This window comes from Metopolophium dirhodum, chromosome 8 (assembly GCF_019925205.1).
Source record: "Metopolophium dirhodum isolate CAU chromosome 8, ASM1992520v1, whole genome shotgun sequence".
NCBI lineage: Eukaryota > Metazoa > Arthropoda > Insecta > Hemiptera > Aphididae > Metopolophium > Metopolophium dirhodum.
In genome coordinates, this window is record NC_083567.1 from 35,526,977 (window position 1) to 35,551,280 (window position 24,304).

Here is a 24,304-nt window from a genome sequence, read left to right on the forward strand (position 1 = left end):
AACAATATTATAATATATTATATATATCTGATAACAACTAATTTTTCATAAAGATTACCCAAAGTTTCCCATGTTTGTGAATAGGTACTTACTTACATCTAATTATCCATGTTTGATAAAAAAAAAATATATCAAGGTAAACGTGATAGCTAGGAGTAGGATTGAACATTTTGAAGTGTTGAGTGGACTGAGTGATTGGGGGGTTCTAGTATTTATAAATTCACAAATCTTAAAGCGACAGCACTGAGTGAGTCGTGAGTACAGTCACCTTATTAAATAATTGTATACAGTAGCAACAGTATAATAAAATAGTTTTTATTTATATTATAATATATAATATTGTATGATACATTTAATTATTATTCATATACAACGCGTTATAATACTAACACTCATGTCTCATACGCTTGGATAATAATATTGACTAGGAATCTGGTATATAATAGTAAGTAAGTATACCTTTTATATTATATTAAAGTATTAAACTCGTTAAGGCCGATCGATATCCAATCCCATTAAAAGTTCACAATAGTTGCTAAATCAATGTATTAACCAACAATATTTTTCCGTAGTGTAACATTACATTGTTGTTTTTATTTTAGTTGATGTTCAATTTGTTTGTTTGGTTCTTTTTTAGGATATTATGATTTATCAACGCTTTCACATTAATATAGATACCCATATAACGGTCCATCCAACTTATTTATCAGAACTTTTTATATTAGTAATTTTAATTGTGTTATATTTTGTCTTTTATCAATGATTAGATAAGTGCTGAATATAAAACCACAAAATTGTAAAATTTAAAAACACAGATAAGCAATAATATGAATTATGAACTATTCAATCCAATACAATTAATATTCTTCAACCATTAATACGAGAAGTCATCACCGGTTCAACACGAATTTAATTTAAAATTAAACCGTTATCCATAAATATAACGATTCAAACTAGTAGAATACAATGCTGTCGTGGAGTAGGTATCTATACTTCTTTGCGGTCGTAATTTTCATAATAATAATATTGTCGTTTATCAGCGTTCAGAATCATGTCTCCGCCATAATGGTTAGAATAACAATATCGTATTACGATGCGCATGCGTATTATATTACCAAACATTATTTTATAGTTATATATGTACTACACTAAGTCTACATAATATATTGTATTATATAGAAACAGAAACGTTGCAGAGGAAAACTCGACTGCAGATCGATGAGGAGGTGGCGCTTGGTGGTGAGACGACGTCCACTCTTCCCGTTTGTGTCACATTCTTCGACTACGGCTGATGACGGTCAAGAGCAACAATATTAAAACGGTCTTCTATCGATTTAATTGGTGCTCATTGGCAGTCATTGGAAGGGGGGCTCAAAGGAACTCCCCCCCCCCCTCCACAACCTAAAAAAAGTTATAACGAATGAGCTTATATAGCTCACCTGAAATATATGAGTACAATGAGTATTTATATCCTTATAACTGTACATACTAGCAAAAAGCATTTATACTTATTTATGTTGGATAAACAATGCGAATATAGTTAAAATATTTTTTTGAATAATTTTTCTTATATATCTCCAATCGTCTATACTTTAAACGTACTAATTATGTGTTTGTAAAATATTTTGCAATGTCTTAAAACACTCATTAGAGATATTGAATCACTTGGCTTATGCTGTCCGAAGTTCCGAACCCTATATACGTATATATATTATAGTTTAAGGATCACTATTCACTGGTCTAGTGGTGTATCAATTTAATATTAATATACAAGGTGATTTATTAAGCGTAAAACACTCATTATCTCAAAAAGTATTAATGTTTTTGAAAATATTTTTTTACATAGTTTCAAGTTGTTCAAAAAACAACATTTTTATTAAAAAATTATATTTTTAAACATTTTTTATCCTTATAATTTTTTAAGTTTTTTACTTTTTTGAATGACAGCATAGAGTTTTAATTTCATTTTCCAAAGCAGAATATTTTTCTAAGTATTTTAATACATAAATATCGAATTTAGGACGAGTAGTTTATGAGTTATAAGTATTTAAGGTTTAGACAAGTGGAGTAGTGGACACACATTTGCGGGGTAACCCCATACCACTCCACTCCGCCCATCTAAACTTTAAATGCTTATACCTCATAGACTACTCGCCCTAAATTAGATTTTTATGAATCAAAATACTTACAAAAATATTCTGCTTTGGAATATGAATTTAAAACTCTATGCTGTCATTCAAAAAAATAAAAAACTTAAAAAATTATATAGATAAAAAATATTTAAAAATATAATTTTTTAATAAAAACATAGTTTTTTAACAACTTGAAACTATGTAAAAAAAATATTTTCAAAAATATTAATACTTTTTGAGATAATGAGTGTTTTACGCTTTATGAATCACCCTGTATATGGAACACGATTACTCCTAATATTGTACATCACGAGCAATATCGACAATGATGTAAATGAGCTTTGGTATTGTAGGTGAGACAATTTGTTGTCCCTAGAAATATACAGAATTTCCGCCTAAAGAATGTCGCCGATACGCACAACAAAACGTTCGTGTCGCCAATAACAATACTGACGCGACAAGACGTAACAAGACACTATACGACAGTAACGACTTGACATTATAAATTATTATAATAATGTACACAATATGATAATATTATGTAATACAGTCGTATCGTACCGACGTGGCGACGTCATCGGACTATATAGTGCGGTTAGACATATTTTTGTCGACATGACGAAAATACAAAAAAACCGAGTAGGTACTATATGGCTGGTCGTCGACGACCGCATAATATTGTTTATTAAATATGTTACACAACCATCGTCGAGTACCTACGACGACGACGACGACGACGACGACGACAAGGGTAGGGCTTCTCGTGTCAATATTCGATATTCCGTGTACAACAGTATGTATAGTAGTGCACACGGTCGTATATTATATTATTATTGTAGAATAAGTCGTGAGGATAGTATCGACCGTCGTCGGTTGTTCGGCCGTCCGTTATATTATATTTTCTTTTGTACGCTTTCCACCTCCGCCCCCCCGCTCGCACTAATTTATATATTATATATGCATTGTACTTAATACTTAACGATTTTTATTTTTTCTAATTGGATTTCGTTTGCGACGCATAAGTAAATAACAAACAACACTGTCGTCATTACCTATTTATTTTTTATTTCGATACAAGAGACTCCGCGAACGACCGTATAGGCACCTACGCGCATTACACTGCAACGCGGCAGCGACAATTCATGTCAATTCACATTATTATTATCACATAGCCATTATAGGTACCGTACACGTATAGTGCGCCTCCGTAAACTGACCATATAATAATATATCGCCGACGGTCACACGCCAAGTCGGAGTCATCGTCGTCGTAGAGAATTATTTGTCGGGCTGCTGACTCACTGGTCGAATCTATACTACGGCTGCAAGTAAACATAATATTATATTATATTTCTAATATAGTGGATACATGTTCATAGGTCTATAATAATATGTATACTGTACACACAACGTTTTAAGAAAAAATATGTCAAAACTCTTCTTGGATGAGAATATTATTTTTCTCATCAGTGGGCAATTAATATACCTAGTAATTATTAGTATATTATTATCCATATTGTATAAATGTTAACGATCGTAGATTATTATTTATTTTAATAAATATATCATTAATGTTATTGTTTGAAGCAAAATACAAAATTGATTTGAAACGCGTATTTCATATAATATTAAGGAAGATATTTATAACTTAACCGTATTTTGGTCAATAAACAACTATAAAAACATTTTTTTTAAATATAAGAAAAAACGTATACAATATAATATCAAAGGTACAGGTAGTTATAACTTTTGAATACTAATATCAAAAAATTTAATTTAGATAAAGACAAAAACAAAAGTTATCATTCATGCTCTGTCAAACTCGACCAAACAAAATAAATACCTAACTACTTAAGTTTTTCTTCTGATCAATTTAATATAATACTTGATGGCATATAATGTAAAAAATAAGCAAAGCTCGTGTACTGATTAAAATTGTTTTTAAATATCTTCCGGGTAATTTATTCTGATAAAATGTTTTGAATTTATAAAAAATCCTAAGTAAGTAAGTAACCTTCTTAAGAATTGACGTTAATTGTAACGCATAATAGTGATTAACGATATAATAATTATTTTGGGGTGATTACCAGCGTTTATGAAATATCGATAATTACTTGATGAAGTATGATAGTATACAATATATCTGGTATAATTCAACTAGAAACTTTCAGTTTGTCGGTAATTAGTGATTACCTACTAATTATCATTTACTACACAAATACCTTAAACCGTAATTAAAGAAAATAGGTAGGTATATATAAACATTTCTGTATGAGAAACAGCTGATGGTAAACTAAATACATGCGAGTGAGACCATTTGTCTTCGATTATAGGTACTTATTTAAGTACAAAATAAGACTTTCATCGAAAAATACAAATATTTTCTTAATAGGGTACATTTAAAATTATAAAAGGGATATTAAATTAGCATTACGAAAAGGTCAAATCAAATAATAACTTAATTCGTAAAAAAACTACCGTCATACTATACTATATTGAGTCATTTTAAACAAACCTTTGAGCTAAACAGAACGAGAATGTTTTTTTTTTCTTTGGCCACTATTTAGTAAAATAAGTGCACCAACAATTTCAAGAAATCCTTATTTAATCTTATTAACTGAATGCTTATGTATTATTTAACGATTTTATACTTATTTTGACTATTGATAAACTAATTAGTGAACTATATATATTAATGTTTAATGCGCATTGAATAAAAAGGATAATCAAAGTTAATAATAGTAGGTAATCAAGTATTAATATTCATTTCGAGTGCTTGGGAGGAGGGGATACCGGTCAATAATAGAAGCTTTCAATATTTTACTTTATTTTGATAGTTGGTTGATTTTTTTTTCTGTTTTTGTTTAAAATTGTTTTATAAGGGTCACTATTATTCATTAGATCTAACCAAGTGATTTGGAAAAACTAAAAATAAATTCTTATTAAAATTAGCGCTAACCTCCAAATGAATATATAAACCAGCTATTATTGAAATATTTCAACCCTCACTGGTTTCAAAATCGTTAAGTTTCAAGTGCATTCAAATAGTAACATTTATAAGCCTATAACCAGTTTTATCTCAGTCTACATAACAATAGATACAAATAGATGACCGATGACCTGAACCAACATTCATACAATAGCGGTTCATCATGTCCATCCAGCTTCAAAGTATGTCGGTTTTGTCTATCCTTTTGGCATGCAATGATCATTCTATCATATCGAAGAACATTCTTTACTACACCTATACAAAATTCCCGTTGTCACAAAATAAGTTATTTTTATTTGCTTCATTATATAATTGATAATATTTACGTAAGCTATTAATACTTAATGTTCATTGTTCAACTATAATAAATTATTATTTTTTTATAATATCTATTTGGATATTATTATTTTAGATTCTAAGTAGAGATAAAATAATATGTAAAGCCAACAAAACTATGTTTTTTTTTTCGTCTGTCATCGTTCTCATCACCATTAGGAGCAGTGAAAACGTATTGGTTTTCAACTTTGAGGGTGCAGGTTTTGGGTAGGTAGCAAATGTTATATAATTGATACTCTCATTTAGTGCAATTTATATGCATTCTAAATTTTGGATTTTTTTTATTTGATTTATGTAAGATAAAAGATGATGTGTTAAAAAATATTGAACATATAATACAAAACTCAACATAATATAGTGTTCCTTCTCAAGTTAATAAATATTAAAAATACAATTTTTTTTTTAATCGTGTGAAGTTTCAAAATTTATTGAAATCACAAAAATTGTTGTTAAAATTCCATAGCAAGATTCTTCATAATTATTTTTACTGGAAATTAAATAAAACGTTTAGCGTAAAGCTACATTCATTTTTTACAATTTATTGAAGTTTAAAGTTGACGATGTGTCGACGTACCTACCTATTGGATTTACAAAGATAACAATTTATCCACTAACAATTTTAATTTTTAGTTATTATTCAAAAAGTGTTAATCGTAGAAACTTGAAAACATTCCACTATTACTTCAATTTTGATAACAATAATTGAGATTGGTCAAAAAACTGGAAAATTTAACTATAAGATCCCACCTATGATAGCTATAGATACCTATGATTTTCATTTATAAATTTAAAAAGGTGGGCAAGTGGGTGTCGCTCCGCTGTACAGTAGGTTACAAGTGGGTCACTGTAATGGATGGTGTTGAATTTGAATCCAATGATATTATATCATTATATAAGAAAAACGATTCTGAGCGAAAACGGTCAGTCAGCCTATGATATTACTAAGCACGAACTACTGTGTTATAGTAGTTCGTATTACTAAGTATATTTGATGATATTATTGTGAATAAAGTAATTTATATATTTACCTATTTACGTAGAACCTTGTTTTAAATTTTCAATCCTTAGCTATAAAAGTTGAGCATTTTATACATTTTTAAATACAAAATAATTATATAATTTTAAATTTGATAAATGTTGTCAAAATTCGAACTTTAAATGTTTATAAAAAAAATTGTTCCTATGTATTTTTAATATTTTTCAACTGCTATTGTAACAATATATCAGGAATCTTGCAATACATTTTCACGCTTTTTTATCCAACAAATAAAATTTTATTGATATTTATAGAAAAAAAACTAAAAAAATTGAAAACTGACAATGTCCGTAAACAGCTCAAAAAGAGTCAAATTATTTTTAAAATTGTATCGTGTATAGAAAATGCTAATATAAAGCCAGTAAAATTTTCAAGTACCTACAGTCATATGTTTTTTAATTACAACGAAATAAGAAAATCGCTACATGAGAAATCGAGTGAATATCAATTAATGTTGTAAAAATATGAATTTTAAACGCTCATAAAAATTTATTTTGACTTTCTTGTAGACATTTTTTTTTTTTGATAAAGGTAGACAGACTTATGGATAATCTTGTATTACATTTTCAAATCTTAGATTTAAAAATAAAAATTTTTATGAATTCTCAAGCAAAATAATTTGCTGATTTTCGTGATTTGTCCGTATTTTGTCAAGATTTGAACTTTTATAGTTCAAAATTAATTTTTATCAAAATTCGCATTTCACCTAAATCATGAAAATTTCGATATAAGATTCTGTACCTAGTCAAAAAAAACTTGTAAAATTTATAAATTTATTAGTTGAGACCAAAAATTGAATACGAGTTTCCTCATAATACAAGAGCCTAAACATCTTAAAATTACAAAATTACAATAATTAAGACATTTTAACTTTAAAATTTGACGTAATTTATATTTAAAAAAAAAACGACTTAAGTTGTTTGGTTGTTACCTATTCAAAATGTATTATTCGACTTGAAACTTTCACCACTACAGATATTATTGATTAAGATAAACCATGCAATTTTCAAAATATTTAGATTAATTTTAAGTCATATACCTACCACAATATTATTGTATCCACGCCATTCTACTTTATTCACTCATAGTTAATGACTACAGCTAGTATGAAATAACACTATACGATAAGTTTTTGGCAAAAATAAGTTCAACCTACAAATATAAATATGCAATATTATATGATACATACTCCATAGAACTAATATAATACTGTCAGACCGTCTACGCTCAGAATCGTTTTTCATCGTATCCAATAAGTTATTATTGAATTCAAATTTAACTAATCCATTACATTGACATACTCAATGACTGTGAGGTACTTTTAACACCTACCTATACTATACAGTAGAGTGACTTCCTCTTTTTTGTTTTAATAATTTGGTTGGTTTTTCCAAATTAACGTGTGCATACAATGAAAAAATATCATTGTAACTAATTACTAATGGTTTTAAACATGCCTCTAATTATTTATTCATAATTTGTAAGAAATGTGTTTTTGTAGTGTAATATTATTTGATGAATTTATATAGGGGTGGGGTATATAACTGGTTATGTTTCTGGTACACAACATATATTATAAAAATGTAACAAAAAAAAATTAACGGAATAGTAGAATTTGGAAACAACGAAGTAATTTTATATCATTGTTGTGTTCCAATAATTTTACTGGGTAATCAAATGTTACAAGTTATATGCAATAAATTTTGTGGTAACAAAATAATATACAATTTTCTTCATTAAAACGCATGGCTGTTTGATTTGTCCATAAATCATTATTTTAATAATAATTACGGAAATACCACAAATCACAATATTACAATACAATATTTTTTTTTTTTTATTGATCTTAAGCTTCGGCAACTATGGCCATTAGCTGTAGTAGTTTGTTTGTGGGTTGTTATTAGTGTCGGTAGGGGAAGGAACACGTGTGTGTTGGGTTTGGTAGAATTTTTGATTGGGCACCCGTAGGTATCTGCCATGCCCGGGTGGGGGATGGCGGCACTTGTTCTCCGGACACCATGACTTGCACGGAGAAAAATGCCACCCGGTGGTCGAGGATCGAACTCGGACCGGCTGTGCCGAATCCGTCGCGTTAGACCGCTCGGCCACCTCGTCCCCCTACAATACAATATATTATGTGTGAATAACATGCAATCGCACACGTGCAGACGTAATATGTTTAACTAATTATTCTTTATACTATTTCTACTTAAAACATAAATTGAAAAAAACAGGAAATTTACTTACTCACTGCTGTATAATAGGTAACTCGAGTAAGAGATATGTTAAATATTAATTTATGATAAACCATTACATACTAAATATAATTCTAAACATGCCCTTCAGCCTATATATTTCTAAAAACATTTTAATATTTTATAATACCTATGTATATTTGTATTGCTATAAGATATATTTTTTTTTATTAATAAAATAAGTTTAACTCCTTTTTGCCAAAAATAAATCACATACTATAATAACAAATTATCATTTATAGAAACTTACTATTATAATATTATTTCAGATAATATCACTACCCCTTATTAATTTTAAATTTATGAGTCAATACTCATTACAGTATAATGTGTGAATAGGTTCGTAAATATAGCTTAAAGTTAATTTAAATATTTTGTAATTGTCATTGTGTTAAGTAACTAATCAATGATATACGTAATAATGAAAAGTTACAATATTTCTTAAATTCCTTCAAATGCTTATAAAATATATGTGGTTGTATGCTAAACTTTATTTTTCAATTCCAGTAAAACAAACGAGTATTCATTTTTCGAGCATTATAGGGTTAACTGCTTCAGGATTGGGTGTTAAATAATGTTTTTTTTAAACCACCAAATAATTTGTTCATGAAAATGATCTTGACGAATTTTGTAGACCAACTTCTGAGGAAACTTGTGTTAAGTTGTTTATCTTTATGAGAACATAAATGGAAAAAAAAACTTAACAAAAATCAAAATTTTCAAATGTCTATCAATATTACAAAAATATCAAAACTCTTTTGAAAATTAGACAAAGTCCAATAAAAAGTAATGTAAGTATAAATATTTTGTAAAATTATCAAGCCTCTACAATTATTAATTTTTGAATAACAATTAAGTAACAACAAAATAACAAAATTGGTTGTGACTAAAACTCGTATTCTGTAAATATTCTCGTTTTTCTGTAATTTCTTTTAGGTTTTCCCATTTATTTTTTAAATTATATACTTTTGGCCTCTCAAAGTACCAATTATATATAATTTGGTACCAAAAACCACCCTCAAATTCAAAGCATTTTATTACTCCAAATGGTGTCCAGTATCCACAGACAGCACAAACAAACCAAAAAAAACACACACATTATTGTAAAACCAATACATTCACCGCTCCGTTCTGAATCTAAAATAATAACATTAAAAATGGAATTACTTATTCTTTACGGTTTATGGTATATTTATATGTTTGTTTTCATATAGTAATTTATCAAAGATTTATAGTTTAAAATGTACATTTAGAAAACATCACATTTATCCATTAATCATTAGTCACACGGCATTTAAGTCATACTTATATTACATAATCCATTTAATATTTTTATATAATATATTTAATGTCATATTTTTAAATTAAATAAACAATTAATTTAAATTTAAATGTTTCATAATATAAAAATATATTTTCATTCTTCCTTCATTATAGTGAAGTGAATATTAGAAACCTAACCACTATAATATTAAAGCTTAATCTTTATTGTATTTATTAGGATAACGTCAAACTGGATGAACCTAAAATAATTATTGAATAAATATTATAGAATATATAAATACTTCAAATTAAATTGAATCAATTAATTAAGAAGACAGAAAAGATTTGTATTAAGCAAAAATATAATATTAATTGTTTAATGTATAAAATAAATGCAGCCAAAGCACCAAAACATTTTGTAAAATAATGATTTACTTCAGGAATTAATATTTTATGAATACACTTTTAACTAAATAATTACGTAACTGAAAAGAATCGTACATAATAATTGATTTTATTATTACCTCAAACAAAATAAAAACCCAAACGGTACAAAAAATAATAACTACACTTTAACAATGGGGAGCATTAAAACCATTGAAATGTGTTGTACCTAATACCTAAATTTAATATTTAATCAGTAACTGGTAAATCAATATTTTTTTTACATTCCACGTGTATACATCAAAAAGAATAATATTTTTACTCTTCAACAAATACATATTTAGGCACTACAGCTAACCTTATTTGAATACTAAATAATTATTATAAAATTTACCAAACATAAAAAAATGTGCCTAAAATTTAGTTATGAAACAATAAAATTATATATTATTTAAACCCATGTGTGTTTATAATACGTGTAGGATGGATATAATAGTTGACCTTTCGTAATAAACAATAATCAAACTTAATTTATAAATATACTTACTTTTTCGTAAAAATATTATAATATTATATTAAAATAAGACAAATTATTCACACTGGATGTGTGGTAAAACAAAATATAACCAAGTAAAGGGCGAAGAATAAGGAAAACTATTTTGGACCGACTGGCTGAATCCGTTGTTGCACTCGATCTCATCGATGTATTATACAAATCACTGACTCTCGACGATTAAATAATAAATCCAATTAGGGCCAATACTCAAATAAATTAATAATTCATCTAGTAAAAACGACATCCAAGCAACGTTGTTGGATGGTAGAGGTCGGGTAGTCGAGTATAAGTTGACATTTCAATAAGTATTCGTTCGTTAGACCATTGGCGGCGGCCGCGGAGAGATTTAGCACGCGTAACACGCGAGGGTATACGATTTTCAACCCATGACAAAAACGAGAGACAAAAAATCCACCCTTCCACAGGGCTTATCCCCTTTATATCGTAAATCTCAGAGAGAGAATACTAATACGACAAAAATATAAATGTCAAAAAAATAACTATTTTTGCTTTCTAAAAGTCGTACAACTAACATACAGCAGTCAAAAGTACCAGCTGATATTAGTAACTACCTACTTATGTTGTATATTATACATTTTTTTTTCATTTATTAAATTAATTAACTGTTTCAAAATACCTACTAAATGTTTTTACAAAGTTCTAATTTTACAATAAATACAAATAAACACGATTAACCGAAGAAATATTAGTTGTTTGTGGTTATGGTCTTCGAGGCAGCTATATATCCTATACCCGGTAAGCGTGGTTTTAGCCTAGGTTTGGATCCTTACATCATATCCAGTTCCCGATCGCCACCCTGCATGCCTGTACTTACATTATCATTACGTACACTTGCAATAACTTTTTTAATACGTCCGCGCCCACGTCCCAACCTGAGTATAGTACTTATCTGTAACAGTATCTACCTCACGTGACGACGGTCACGGGGTGGCACCACCTTTCTGTAAACATAATATATTATAATAATATACGCATAGGTGTAAAACAGTGGTGAGAAAACCGAGCGAGCGGGGTGGCGGTGTTGCCGCGCGGTTTGTCAATGGATGGGCGAGCGGCGAGTGGTGGCGGCGTGGGTGCTCGTGGGCCACTGTGTTCACGCACACACACCGTGCTAGAGCACTGTCTGTCGCGCGCGTTTTCGGCTTTGATAATAATCGATATCGTGCCGGGTGTGCGACGGCGGGGAACGGCGCGGGACGAGCGTGTTGGGGGAGACCGCCGGTTGGGTGGGCGGGGCGGGCGTGTGTGTGTGTGTGTGTTGTACGTGTACTAAGCCGTGTGCGCGTGCGTTTTTCGCAGACCCGACGAACGGACGGCGGCCGAACGAACGAACAAGCGGCGCTGGTCGACGGCAGCGGCGGCGTCTGCGACTACCGCGGTATAAGGTCACTGTATATACGTATATACCGCGGAGGCGGCGGCGGCGGCGGCGGCGACTACGACATACGCGGGCGCCGGCGGCGGCGAAGTCATGGACCCCAGTGTGCTTTCAGCGATGGACCGGGACGCGCTCAAGAAACAGATCGAAAACATGCGCTACCAGTCCACAATGGACCGATGGCCGCTATCCAGGAGCATACAGGCGTGAGTACCTTACTCCCACGACACATAATAAAATTATAATATTTAGTATAAAATTTACACCATGTGTTAGTATGGTTATAATTGTGTTAGTATGGTTATAATTGTGTTATTATGGTTATAATATTATTATAATACGCGTGTAATATCATTACAGTAATAGTACCTACCTATCTATGTATCATGATATAACGACGATCATATTGCGCGCGTCCGAATCAAACAACAAACGCGGAACAGTACATAATATGAAATTGTATTATAGTATTAAGTTTTGTTTTTGGCCGCTTATAATTGTATCGTTATCATCATCGTCGACCGCGGTTCTCGCGATCAACCGAAAGCTTGTAGCAACCATAGTATACCAGCCCATCGTCGCCACACGCGCTTAAAAAAACCTTCTCTCACGCTATGCGCCTCATATACTCGCGATCGTAACACATAATATGCACATACACAATATACATTAATATGTACGTATTATACGTGTGTGCATTGTGCAGAACACCGTACCGCCCGTGACGATAATATTAAATTGTAACAATAATTATTGACGATAACATTTTGTCATGTCAACGACTGCCGACGGACGACGCCTCTCTGTTACGATAATATTTTTTCCGCGTCCATTCGAGACGGCCGACGCCGCGTAGAATATTAGCTGTATAGATATTATGACGGCGGCGGCGGCGGCGGCGGTGAGGCATACTTTTCGCGCGCCCCGTCCACAGGCGGCGGTCGCATTTTTTATTATTCGCCCGCGGTCGCCGTTTTCCGCGCTGCAGTTAAGACTCACGCCGGCCACATAGGCGGCCGATCTAAGATCATTTAAGTATGATACGTGGTACACCTCGCGGATATTTCGCATGATTTTTATTTTTCAAAACGCATTACACACACGCCTCACGTACTTACGGTACGCGTCGTTGTTTCGCAACCATTACGATACGATTTTCTGCGGCTTGCACGACGGTTGATACATCGACCGCCAACTTCACTCCGCGGCAAGCGTGTAGTGTCGCATTCTCATATTATATCTTACGGTTGTAAATATAGTTTTTTTTTTTAATAATTATATAAAAGTACAATTATTTTGCATATAGATAAATTATTATGAATATAATATATAGACCACGGTAATATTTGTGGCAGATAATGTAATGTTTATGTTGGAGTATTACAATATTATATTATGCACTGATGTCGTGAACCTACTAAGGGTGAGGACGTGACGTGATCGTATATAGGATTCGGTCACCCCCTCCTCCCACCACTTAGACAGGGTTTATACTAGCTACTTATACAATCTAAATATTACATATGAAATTATAATATTTATCCCTTTTGCATACTTATCAGTTTGATCAATCTTTCTCCGACTTTTCTAACTTTCAAATGCCCTAAATACGACATTTAATAAGGATATTTTTAAAATGCGTTTGTATATTACGCAAATTATTTTTTGATCTCCAGATATGGGCACTAAATTGTGAATAAAATATCAACTCCAAACGTATAATAATCACCAAATAAAAATACTTTTAGGTATTTAAAATGCTGTTTACATGTTTTAAAAATTATGGTTTTTATTCGAAGACAACATTATTATGAACTATAATAAACAAAACCAATAGATATAATCTAGATAATATATTATAATATATGTATAATAAACATAACAAAAAATATTTTTAACAATGTATATAATATATTTAATATATAAACTGCTGTTAATTATCCAAGTAGGTAGGTAACATAAGTCAACACTATTATATGAATAATATGATATCTATAAGAGTTTAAATACCTATTGAGATTTAAGTGGATTATACAGTTTGTTGTAAGTGTCTTACTATTGTTATATTTCTTGAAATATTCCAAATTAACAACATACAATTTCTATTATATTATTATTGTATTATTGTACAACAAAAACGACTTGTTATTTTAATGTAATTGTTATTAAATATACTAACTATAATACCTATATTCTAGGTAGTATTCTTATTCAACTCCAAAAAATAAGTAAGCTAGTTAATAGTTTGTTGAATAATAAAGTATGAATGTATGATGTAAATCAATACCGAAGAAAAATAATTAAAACGTGAAAATGTTATTTTTAAAACTGTTTTGGAAGACATTTTTTTAAATATTTTTACACTCTTCAGTAGGTATAACACATTTTTATGATCTTCATTCATAAATATTATATAGGTACTAGTTGTATAACCCAGCATCACCAGAAAAAAAATTAACAAATACAAAATACAGTGCTGTTATGTAGGTGTATCTTGGTTTTGATGTACCTCAGTTCACAGGCTAATCGGCGGCGGTGTACCTCGGTCTTATGAACTAATTCGACTGAGATGGTTGGCGGTCGACGGATTGGATATGTCACTTGCTAAATTTACGAACGTGGTTAAAAACTACTCATTAAATTTTCTTAATATCTCTATCTCCTAACGAAAATCTCTAAAATTCTTTTCAAAACTGGAAGAGTATAGTTTTTGAGTAGGTATATACCTAATCTACAAACATAAATTAATTTTTTTGTATATTATAGATTATTATATATAAAATATTTTTATTTCTGTAACCTTATATAAAAACAAATATTCAATTTCCATGATCCAAAACAAATTCCTGTGTGAGCCCCTCCATATAGGTCAAGACAAATTAAGCTGTAAACACTCCCCGAGTCTGAAGGAATATGTGTGCACAATTTGGTGTCAATTGGATAAGTAGTTCCGTAGAGAAGCGAGTACTAACAAACGCACAATAATTTTTATATATAATAATAATAAGAAGAAAATAATCAAATTATAACTTGATTTAGCTTAAAATAATTTATTTTTACTCTATTTTAAACTTACCTATAAACCTAACCTAACCTTTATTAGTCAAACTGTTTACTTTTTGTATAAACTGACATAGTTTGTAAATATTAATAGATTGCATAATATTACAAATCAAATATTCAATAATTTGTAATATTTTTGAGGTATAACAAATATTTTTGTTCTAATATTTATTTTAGTTTTTGAAATTTTTCTTCTTATTGAATTTTATTTGTGTTTAAAAAATTACTAGAGTATAATTACTTATATACTAATTCTACTCTAGTGATTTTTTAACATTGCATATTAATTAAACAATTTAAATTAAATAAGTATATTGTAATACAATGCCTGGTGTAAATTGATAGGTATAGATACGTATATATCATAATATTATATGGGCACCCACCTTAGGTAATCGATATTTTTTTATAGGTACGCATAAACAAAAATTAGATGATTCAGAAAAATGTTCTTATGCGAATGGATATTTATTATTTATTTCAACAAGTATCTAAACTTAGTATGGATAGCACTACAGACGTACAATATTCAATTTTATAAATATATTATGATACACAGACTAATGTTACCAACAGGCAACAGCTGATCTTTATATCCTATGCATCTATTTTATTAGAAAAATAAATACATTTGTAAAACAACTTGAATTAAATCAATAATATTTTTTTTACCATGTTACTAAATTCATTAATAATAATGTTCTATAGAAGCATGAAATCAAATTAGATAGTTCTATACTTATAGAATCAAGTATTTTCAATCAAAAAAACTGTATGAAGTACAAATTAGAATATGTATATAGCAAATTCTAACTTACGTATTTAATCTTGTTTATTCGTAAAAATGGTACACCACAGGTATATCTAATAATTTTATGTTTTTATAATTAGTTTATGTTACGTGATATTATAATTATGTAATATTTAACAATGCTAATTACTATATATTGGTTTGATTTAATGCAAAATATGTTATATGGTTTAAAAACAAATATTACTTGATCTGTTGTTCATTTTGTGATCTATAAGGTCATCTAATTGTATTTAATTCTATATACTTTGGTTGTCTTTACAAGCAGCATACAATTGTTTGCTTAATAGTTAATATTTTAGGTAATAGCACAACGTGTGATATATTGTAGAGTGTATGGCTTAAGAAACCACAAGACTAGTAGGTTATTAATAGAGTGATACTCCACTACTCTAGCCAAACCTTCACCCCTGTCTTAGAAACACATGTTATTATTACTATAAAATGTTTAACGAAAATAAAAAAATTATTTTTGTATTATATACTTTTTAAATTTAATAATAAAACTATTAAGTGATTCAGTCATTCTGCAGCTGTACATTGCAGTAAAACTAGGTATGTTACATACAAGTAATATTGTATATATTCTATTATAGGCTCTAACATATTACATCATGTGATATTATGCGCACCAGTAAGTGTAGTGTGACACGGCCATCAAGTAAAATACACTTTGTAAACTGTTGATTCACGTGATATTTGACCTTTTTTTGAAATGTCACTTGAAATACTTTTCATATTCTCTTTAAAAGCAATATCAATATAATATTCGCAACTCACATGATCGTGGTAATAGCACTGGTAGATACTACAATATTTCTTTGACTAAAGTAACACTACAGTTAATAATGCGTTCCTTCACCCTATTTGGCAGGTTAATAGAAGAAGGCCATTTAAAAAATTATAAATGCATTTATTATGGGTAGAGAAAAATAATTAATTCAACCAATTTATAGTGTTTGAATGCCCGCCCATATTTTAAAGTTGCAGCTATTAAAGTATGTAAATTGTATTAAAGGAGATATGAAGAGTTTTTAGTTTAAAACTATTTATATTCACAGCTACATTCTACTACCTAATAATAAATAAATATTATTTAACTGTATAAGATAAAAAACATAGAAAAAAATTTTTATTTTATTAAAAACGAAGCATGTTTAAAAGTAGTAAGTACATGCTCTTATTTAATACAATTTCAATTGTATGATCCGTGCATATTTTGATTCTTTGTACCTATAGACTGTGTTCATAAATAAGTATCTAATAATCTATAGTACATGCCTATAATATTAGTATAATTGTATTATCAATAAATTTGTAATAAAATGTTGATAATATTATAAGTTTGTGATGTGTAGAAACGCTAGTAGAAACGCTATGCCGTTAATACACTTTCAAATCAATGTATATTAAATAGGTAGGTAGGTAGGTACAATATACGAAGTAAAATATGGATACTAGGTAATGTATTTCGAATGCTGTTAATTTAATTAAAACAACTTAATCTGTGTAATCAGTGCACTAACTATTAATTAAAATTAAATATTGAATTTATTTAGTCTGTAGAACCAAAACGTGTAACAAAATAATGATAAATTATATTAAATTAAAAAATAGTAATAATAATAGCCGTGATAAAATGTGTTTATAAAGATGATGTAATGTTTATAATCAGATTAAGGATTTATAAAATACCTAGTATATTAAATCAGAATTCACAATAGTACTTATTTTATGCTGAATTTCCTTTAATGTATTGATAGAATTTTACTTTAAAAATTCACGTTTTTTATCGCTGACCCATTTGTTACACTTAATATGTAGGTACAATATACCTATCTCTTATAAGCTATAAGGATACATGGAATAATCGTAAATAAAACAATAATGACTCGACGTATGACTCCACATATCCATGTGGATATAATCGTAATTCTAATTCAGAATAATGTAAGTATAACGCTGGATATGTGTGATAAATGATAACTGATAATAATAATATATGTGTGTAATGAATAAAACTCCGAGATGCATAATAATTATATAGATTTCTATCGTAAACAATGATTATGCAAACTGTGCTTAGGTACTTATATTATGTAGGCATAATAATAAATAATAATAGGTGTATATATAATAATATAATAGTAGTATACACCTGCGTAAGTTAGTTTTAACTGCTAAGTGCAGCTAACGTGAGCGAATGGATACCATAAGTTGAAAATAAGGGAGGTGCAAGGGCTCAGATATTGCGCTGGGTAATTTATTTCTAACTAACTTCATCTGTGGTATTATATAACAATAAGATACGTAAAATATCTCGATTATCCTACGGGCTCTACGGGTTATGATAAAGTTTAACCAGAATGAAAAGCCATCAAGTCCATTGTACTACAGTGATTTTCGACGACACGCGAAAATGTGCCCACACTAGGACACGATACTTTAGATAGATGATCAAAAATACATTATCTCGCAAACAAAATAATATCATTATTTTGGTGATTTTGTCGGCTTTCACGTTTACCTATATAGGTACATCCGAGTAAATATGATCACTGTCGTCATTTCGTCTCAATACAACCATCAGAATCGTATTGAATAAATACAATATTATGGCGGATGATAGATATCTTCGCTCACACAAACCGGTACCGGATGTCATTATGGAAATGTTTTGATTTTGATCTGCTAAACCTTAAAAAGATTTACTCGCTGTAATGTAAAAGCATAATTTATATGACCTAAGGATTACATGCATAATGTAGATATTACATAACATAATATATAATAGTATCATCGCCTATATTATTATTCTCCACTTATAGAAAAATATAAATATAATATAATAATATATAATATTCTAGCCTCTATGGTTGGTTTATATTATATAGTCTGGCATTGCAATACCATATTGCAATATAATATAATAATAAATATAATTATAATTCATATACCTACCTTTATTTTTCAAGCTGAACACTATAACTCTAATATAAAAATCTGAATACCTACATAATAATTAATATTACACACAAAATAAATAACATATTTATTAGATAACATTTATTTACATTAAAATATTAAAAAATATAAATAAAATTAATATAATATAATTAATATTAATATTAAAATATTACATGTTACTGTAATGCCTCGCCAAATACAATATATATTAATTGATTTCTCTCCAAATGTGTACTTAATCCTGATTCCCCTACGACTTTTACATCGTGAAAATGCTACTCATAATTAATCATGTATAAATATAGTCTTTTTACATGTAACAAATAATCCAACTTTCTCAAAGATTTGTCCCTCTGGCTGCAATTGTTTGCAGATCTACCCTTTTCATTTTTCAATATTGATATTTTTCTGTTAAATTACCAATATCCAGGCTCGTCTGTTTGCTAGCTCTCTAATTTTTGTTTCTTTGATTTCATTGCTTTTTCGTTTCTTCTTTTCTCTGATTTTGATGATTTTTTTTATTTTTTTTTGTAACTGACGCTCCCTTAAAGTGTACAAAAGAAGTCTAATACTGGTGCCATGGTAATTATTTGACAAAACAATTTTCTTAACTTTTTTTGTATAATATAGAGGTACTAATATAAATAAACGGACTTTATTATCCAACTTGGACTGGGAAAAAATAAAAATAATATATTATACGGCATCCAGTGTATTTTAGTTTGAGTGTACCTCGGCTCACTGGGCAATTCGTTATCGGTGTACCTCGTATGACTAATTCGACCGAGATGCGAATTCCTTCTGTGGTAGATTGGATATAGCGCTTGATAAATTTCGGTTCAAATGAACTTCATGAACACTGAAATCGGTTAAGGTTTATCTCCGAGTAGAAAAATGAACAAAAAATGTTTAACAACGTAGATTTTTAACACGAGGATCTCATTGCGCATTGGTTTCATAGAAAACTGTTTTAAGAATCTGAATAGATGGCGCCACGTGCTTATTCCTATTTCATTGCTCAATTTTCTGAGGATATGAGCTGGATCTACTCGTATAAAACTATATACTTAAAAAGTTAAATCCAATTCCGCAGAGATCAGCTATGTAAATTAAAAAAAACCACTTGGCAATAAGATAAAAAGTTTCAGAGACAAATATTAGCATTAACACCACTTTTTAATATTTAGTGGTTATACATTTAGAAAAATTACTTGTAATTATGTACTGGCCAACATGGCTACATTATAATATAAGGAACCTCTGTGGAAAATTTAAAATACCTAGACCCAGCGGTTTGGTATAATATGCGTTGATATGTTATTTAACCAGTCCGTTTCTTCTTTTGCAATATATTATATTCATATTTTAAATTATAATTATTATACTATTAGCCATTAGGTACCTATTCCGTATAAAACAAGCAGCTGATAATTTTCGTATATTTTAAGATAAACGCGATGATTTCCAACCCTTAATATTTGTCTATGTCCTAAATTTATCTGAATAACGTTGTTTAAATTGCAACCACAACAAAGTTATTAAATTTTAGTAAAATAAAATATATATAAATATAATAAATATATATTATATTTGTTGTAAATTGTAATATACGAACATATAATTTGTTTCATTATTTTATGTTTGCTTCAAAAAGTTGAAGTACCTATTGGTTTGCATTCAGAATTTAATTTTCATCCGATATTAAATTTTTGAATTTATTATTTTATCAAAATTATTGACAGTATACAATCTTAAATATAATTTATAGTTTAAATGTTAACTAAACATTTTTTATCAAAACACGAAATATGTTGAACTATTTTCTTATCTAATGGTTTGGAATCCTGGATATAATATAATTTATGCATGCATGAAATATTTCACACGGTACAACTTCAACTTCACCACATCTTATAATTAATTATTTGAACTAAATGCTAATTGTTCAGAATCTTAAATGTTTAAGTACCTATATAACTCTAATATAATAAAAAAAACTACATATTATCTACAGTAAACATTAAATGTGTAAATAATTACGTACAACCTAGCTACGTTCCTTCCATTTTGAAAACACAGACATAACCTAAATCGTATACAACAATAGTTACTAATATCGTATTATATAAAATCCTATAATATATATTATTCATGCGATATTTCAAAGTGTGCTTTGTCACATTGATATTATGAAGGAAACCTATCATAGCGTTTTAACGGTCTATTAAATCATAATTTATTCTGTCAATGTTTCAGTCAGTTTGTTTTTACCACACCCAGGTAGCTGAATACGAAAATCATTGAGTACTTAAGTCTACTTGGTCGATATTTAAAAACAATGGTACTTACATTTTTAATCAAATTCATCATAAAATAATGATTTAACCACAAGTTGTATCTATGTAAGATAATGTTTTCATTATCTACATTGCTATTTTAAAATTTGATTTTTATAATATTTTTCAATCTTTTAGTTATTACCAAATAATGTATAATTAGTGTCCAGATAAAAAAAAATTGCATTCGTATGTATGTAGGTAGTCCTTGATATTTCATTATTAAAATAATGGTTTTTACATTCGATGTACGATACACGTCATGTCACATACGACCAGGAAATCAAATAAAAAATATTTTAAGAGTGTATATTTATTATTGAGTTATTGTGCTATACATTAAGTCAGGTATCCAGGTGTGCGATGTGCAGTACCAATAACATATTATTTAAAATTTTAAACTATAGCAGAAAGTAATCTTAGTGCATTGAATGGTGAATGGAGTGGTGAATGATGGCGGGACCAAAAAAAGTTTTAGTGAAAACAAAAGTCAGACTGAGAAAAATAATATGGTTGAAAAATATATCTGTGTAAAAGATTTACCAAAACACATTAAACTACATGACATGCGTGTTGCTGTATAAGAAAATGCGTATAAAGTCGGCACGCGTGATGAAAACGGTTGTGACTTGTGACATATATTTTTATTTCTACATTTTAGGTGCCTATTATATTATATTATAAATATTGGAATTAAATTTGTTTTGTTTATTTTAACTGTTCGCAGAATGAGAGAGTTCGTCGAGGAAAACGAAAAAACCGATCCATTAATCCACGCTCCAGACAAAAAGAACAACCCTTGGGCGGAAAAAGGGAAGTGTGTAATAATGTGAACGATTTTTTTTTTTACACACTCAACTCGGCGCTGCTGCCGCCGCCGCCGCCCACACAGCCGTGCCACGCTGCCCTGTCGGCATTGGATCCGGTCAAACTTACATTTTCTTTACATTTTATTAACGCAATCATTTATTTTTTATTTGATGAAAAATATAAAAAATAATTGTAATACATTTCCAATATCGTGTATTTTTTCGTTTTATTTTGAATTATAAAAATACATTTTTAATAAAAATTAAAAAAAATTATAACATAAAAACGAGTATTTTAAGGGTAATTATATAAGCTCAATAAAATATAAAAATAATAGTCTTGGTTTCAAATATGATAATTTAATTAACTAGGTAGGTCGATAATAATATGTAGGTAGGATGCGTGCGCGCCTTAACGTTATCAATTTCTGTGTGAGTACTTAACGATAAATACGTCTTCGTCTTGTTTTTTTTGTTTGTTTTTCTTTCTTAATTTTTAGATTATATCTTATATTATATGATTTCTATCTTTAGTCACATTATTATTCTAGTCACTGTAATTAAGCCCATCTCAGGTATATTATTTATATCTCGTATACCTATATATTAATATTATAATTATAAATATTTATAAATATTAAATACTATATTATACATGTATTATACTTTTATTAATAAAATAATTTATAGCTAAGCATCAACAATCATCGTATAATGTCGGCCACTTTTTTTTGTAATCCATATTGCAATAAACCTGTAAGGCCCACCGAGGTTACTATAATAATACTATTATACAATATACACAGTTAATGTTTTATCCAAAATATATCCTAATCCCTCCCCCATCCGAGCTTAATTATATGAAATTTCGCGTCGTGACGTTTCTATAAGATTTTATACATTTTTTTTAAGAAAAAGGTAAGCCTGTCTAATATTTGTATAAATTAGAGTGTTAAAAAAAACAATTTTAGTTTACTATAATTCAATTTTTTTTTATGTAGTAAATTTTTTCTGGTAATATTTATGGGCACCAATTACGTTGTAAGTTTAATATTTATTATCTATAACAAAAACTTTGTTTTAATTTTTGTCGTCACTATATATATATATAATATATATTACACTAATGTATTATGTCATTCGTAACACGTGCGTATGTTATATGCAATATACATAATATATTATATTATACATGTAACGACGATTGAACGATACAATGTATAATATATATTTATATATATATACATAAACATAAGCAGAGTGGACGTAATACTATAATATTGTTCTGTATTCATGGGAAATAAAAACAACAACGATTCAGCATTTGATTTAATTTTTAGAAAACATTATTTCGATTTTACTATTATTATTATATTGTATTGCCAAAAATGTCTGTAAATATAAATATAAAATATAGATGTTTTTGATCGATTTTCGATTTTGTGTTTTGTTTGGTCGTCGTTGTCTTTTTCACTGTTCAAAGTATTCCATCGTGTTAACCTGCACACACTTGTGTTATTAAAAACGCATGCTGACAGGGCACGATCGGGTTTCAACAGGTAAGCACATATTATTATGTACAATTTATTGTACATTGTACAACCATCGCGTATTGCACTGCATCTAATATACCTAAACATTTTGTACATGTGTATGAGTTTCTATCATTTATTGTAGTTGTTCACTTCACATTTAAGTATCACAAATTCGCATCACGTTATAGTGTCATATACGATATACAATGGTTTATAATTATTGTATTACCTATAGTGATGTTTAGAATTATTATTTTTATTTTTGTGCTCCGTTCAAGCTCGATTACTCACTCGTTAATATTTGAGTTTTTACCGCGGTTCGATGTTATAATAGATAGTAATACAACGTCATTGTAGTATATTGATACTATCTTAACATTCACAACAAACGCAGACTTGACAATAATATTGACGATCGCACTAAAGATTACTT

General features: G+C 29.0%; 1 protein-coding gene across 1 annotated transcript; it reads left to right on the forward strand.

Moving 5' to 3' along the window:
• Positions 1-3,002: 3,002 nt before the first annotated feature.
• On the forward strand, positions 3,003-23,768 carry LOC132950445 (guanine nucleotide-binding protein subunit gamma-e). Its single transcript, XM_061021912.1, has 3 exons — positions 3,003-3,460; positions 12,272-12,556; positions 22,255-23,768. The coding sequence occupies exons 2-3, from the start codon at positions 12,444-12,446 to the stop codon at positions 22,358-22,360; spliced, it is 219 nt and encodes a 72-aa protein (XP_060877895.1). The 5' UTR covers positions 3,003-3,460; positions 12,272-12,443; the 3' UTR covers positions 22,361-23,768.
• The last annotated feature ends 536 nt before the right edge of the window (positions 23,769-24,304 follow it).

Bases quoted from the DNA above. Each gene is read 5' to 3' on its own strand.
- LOC132950445 (XM_061021912.1), top strand. From the start codon at position 12,444: ATGGACCCCAGTGTGCTTTCAGCGATGGACCGGGACGCGCTCAAGAAA. The intron at 12,557-22,254 runs GTGAGTACCTTA...AACTGTTCGCAG, and splicing joins CTATCCAGGAGCATACAGGC to AATGAGAGAGTTCGTCGAGG.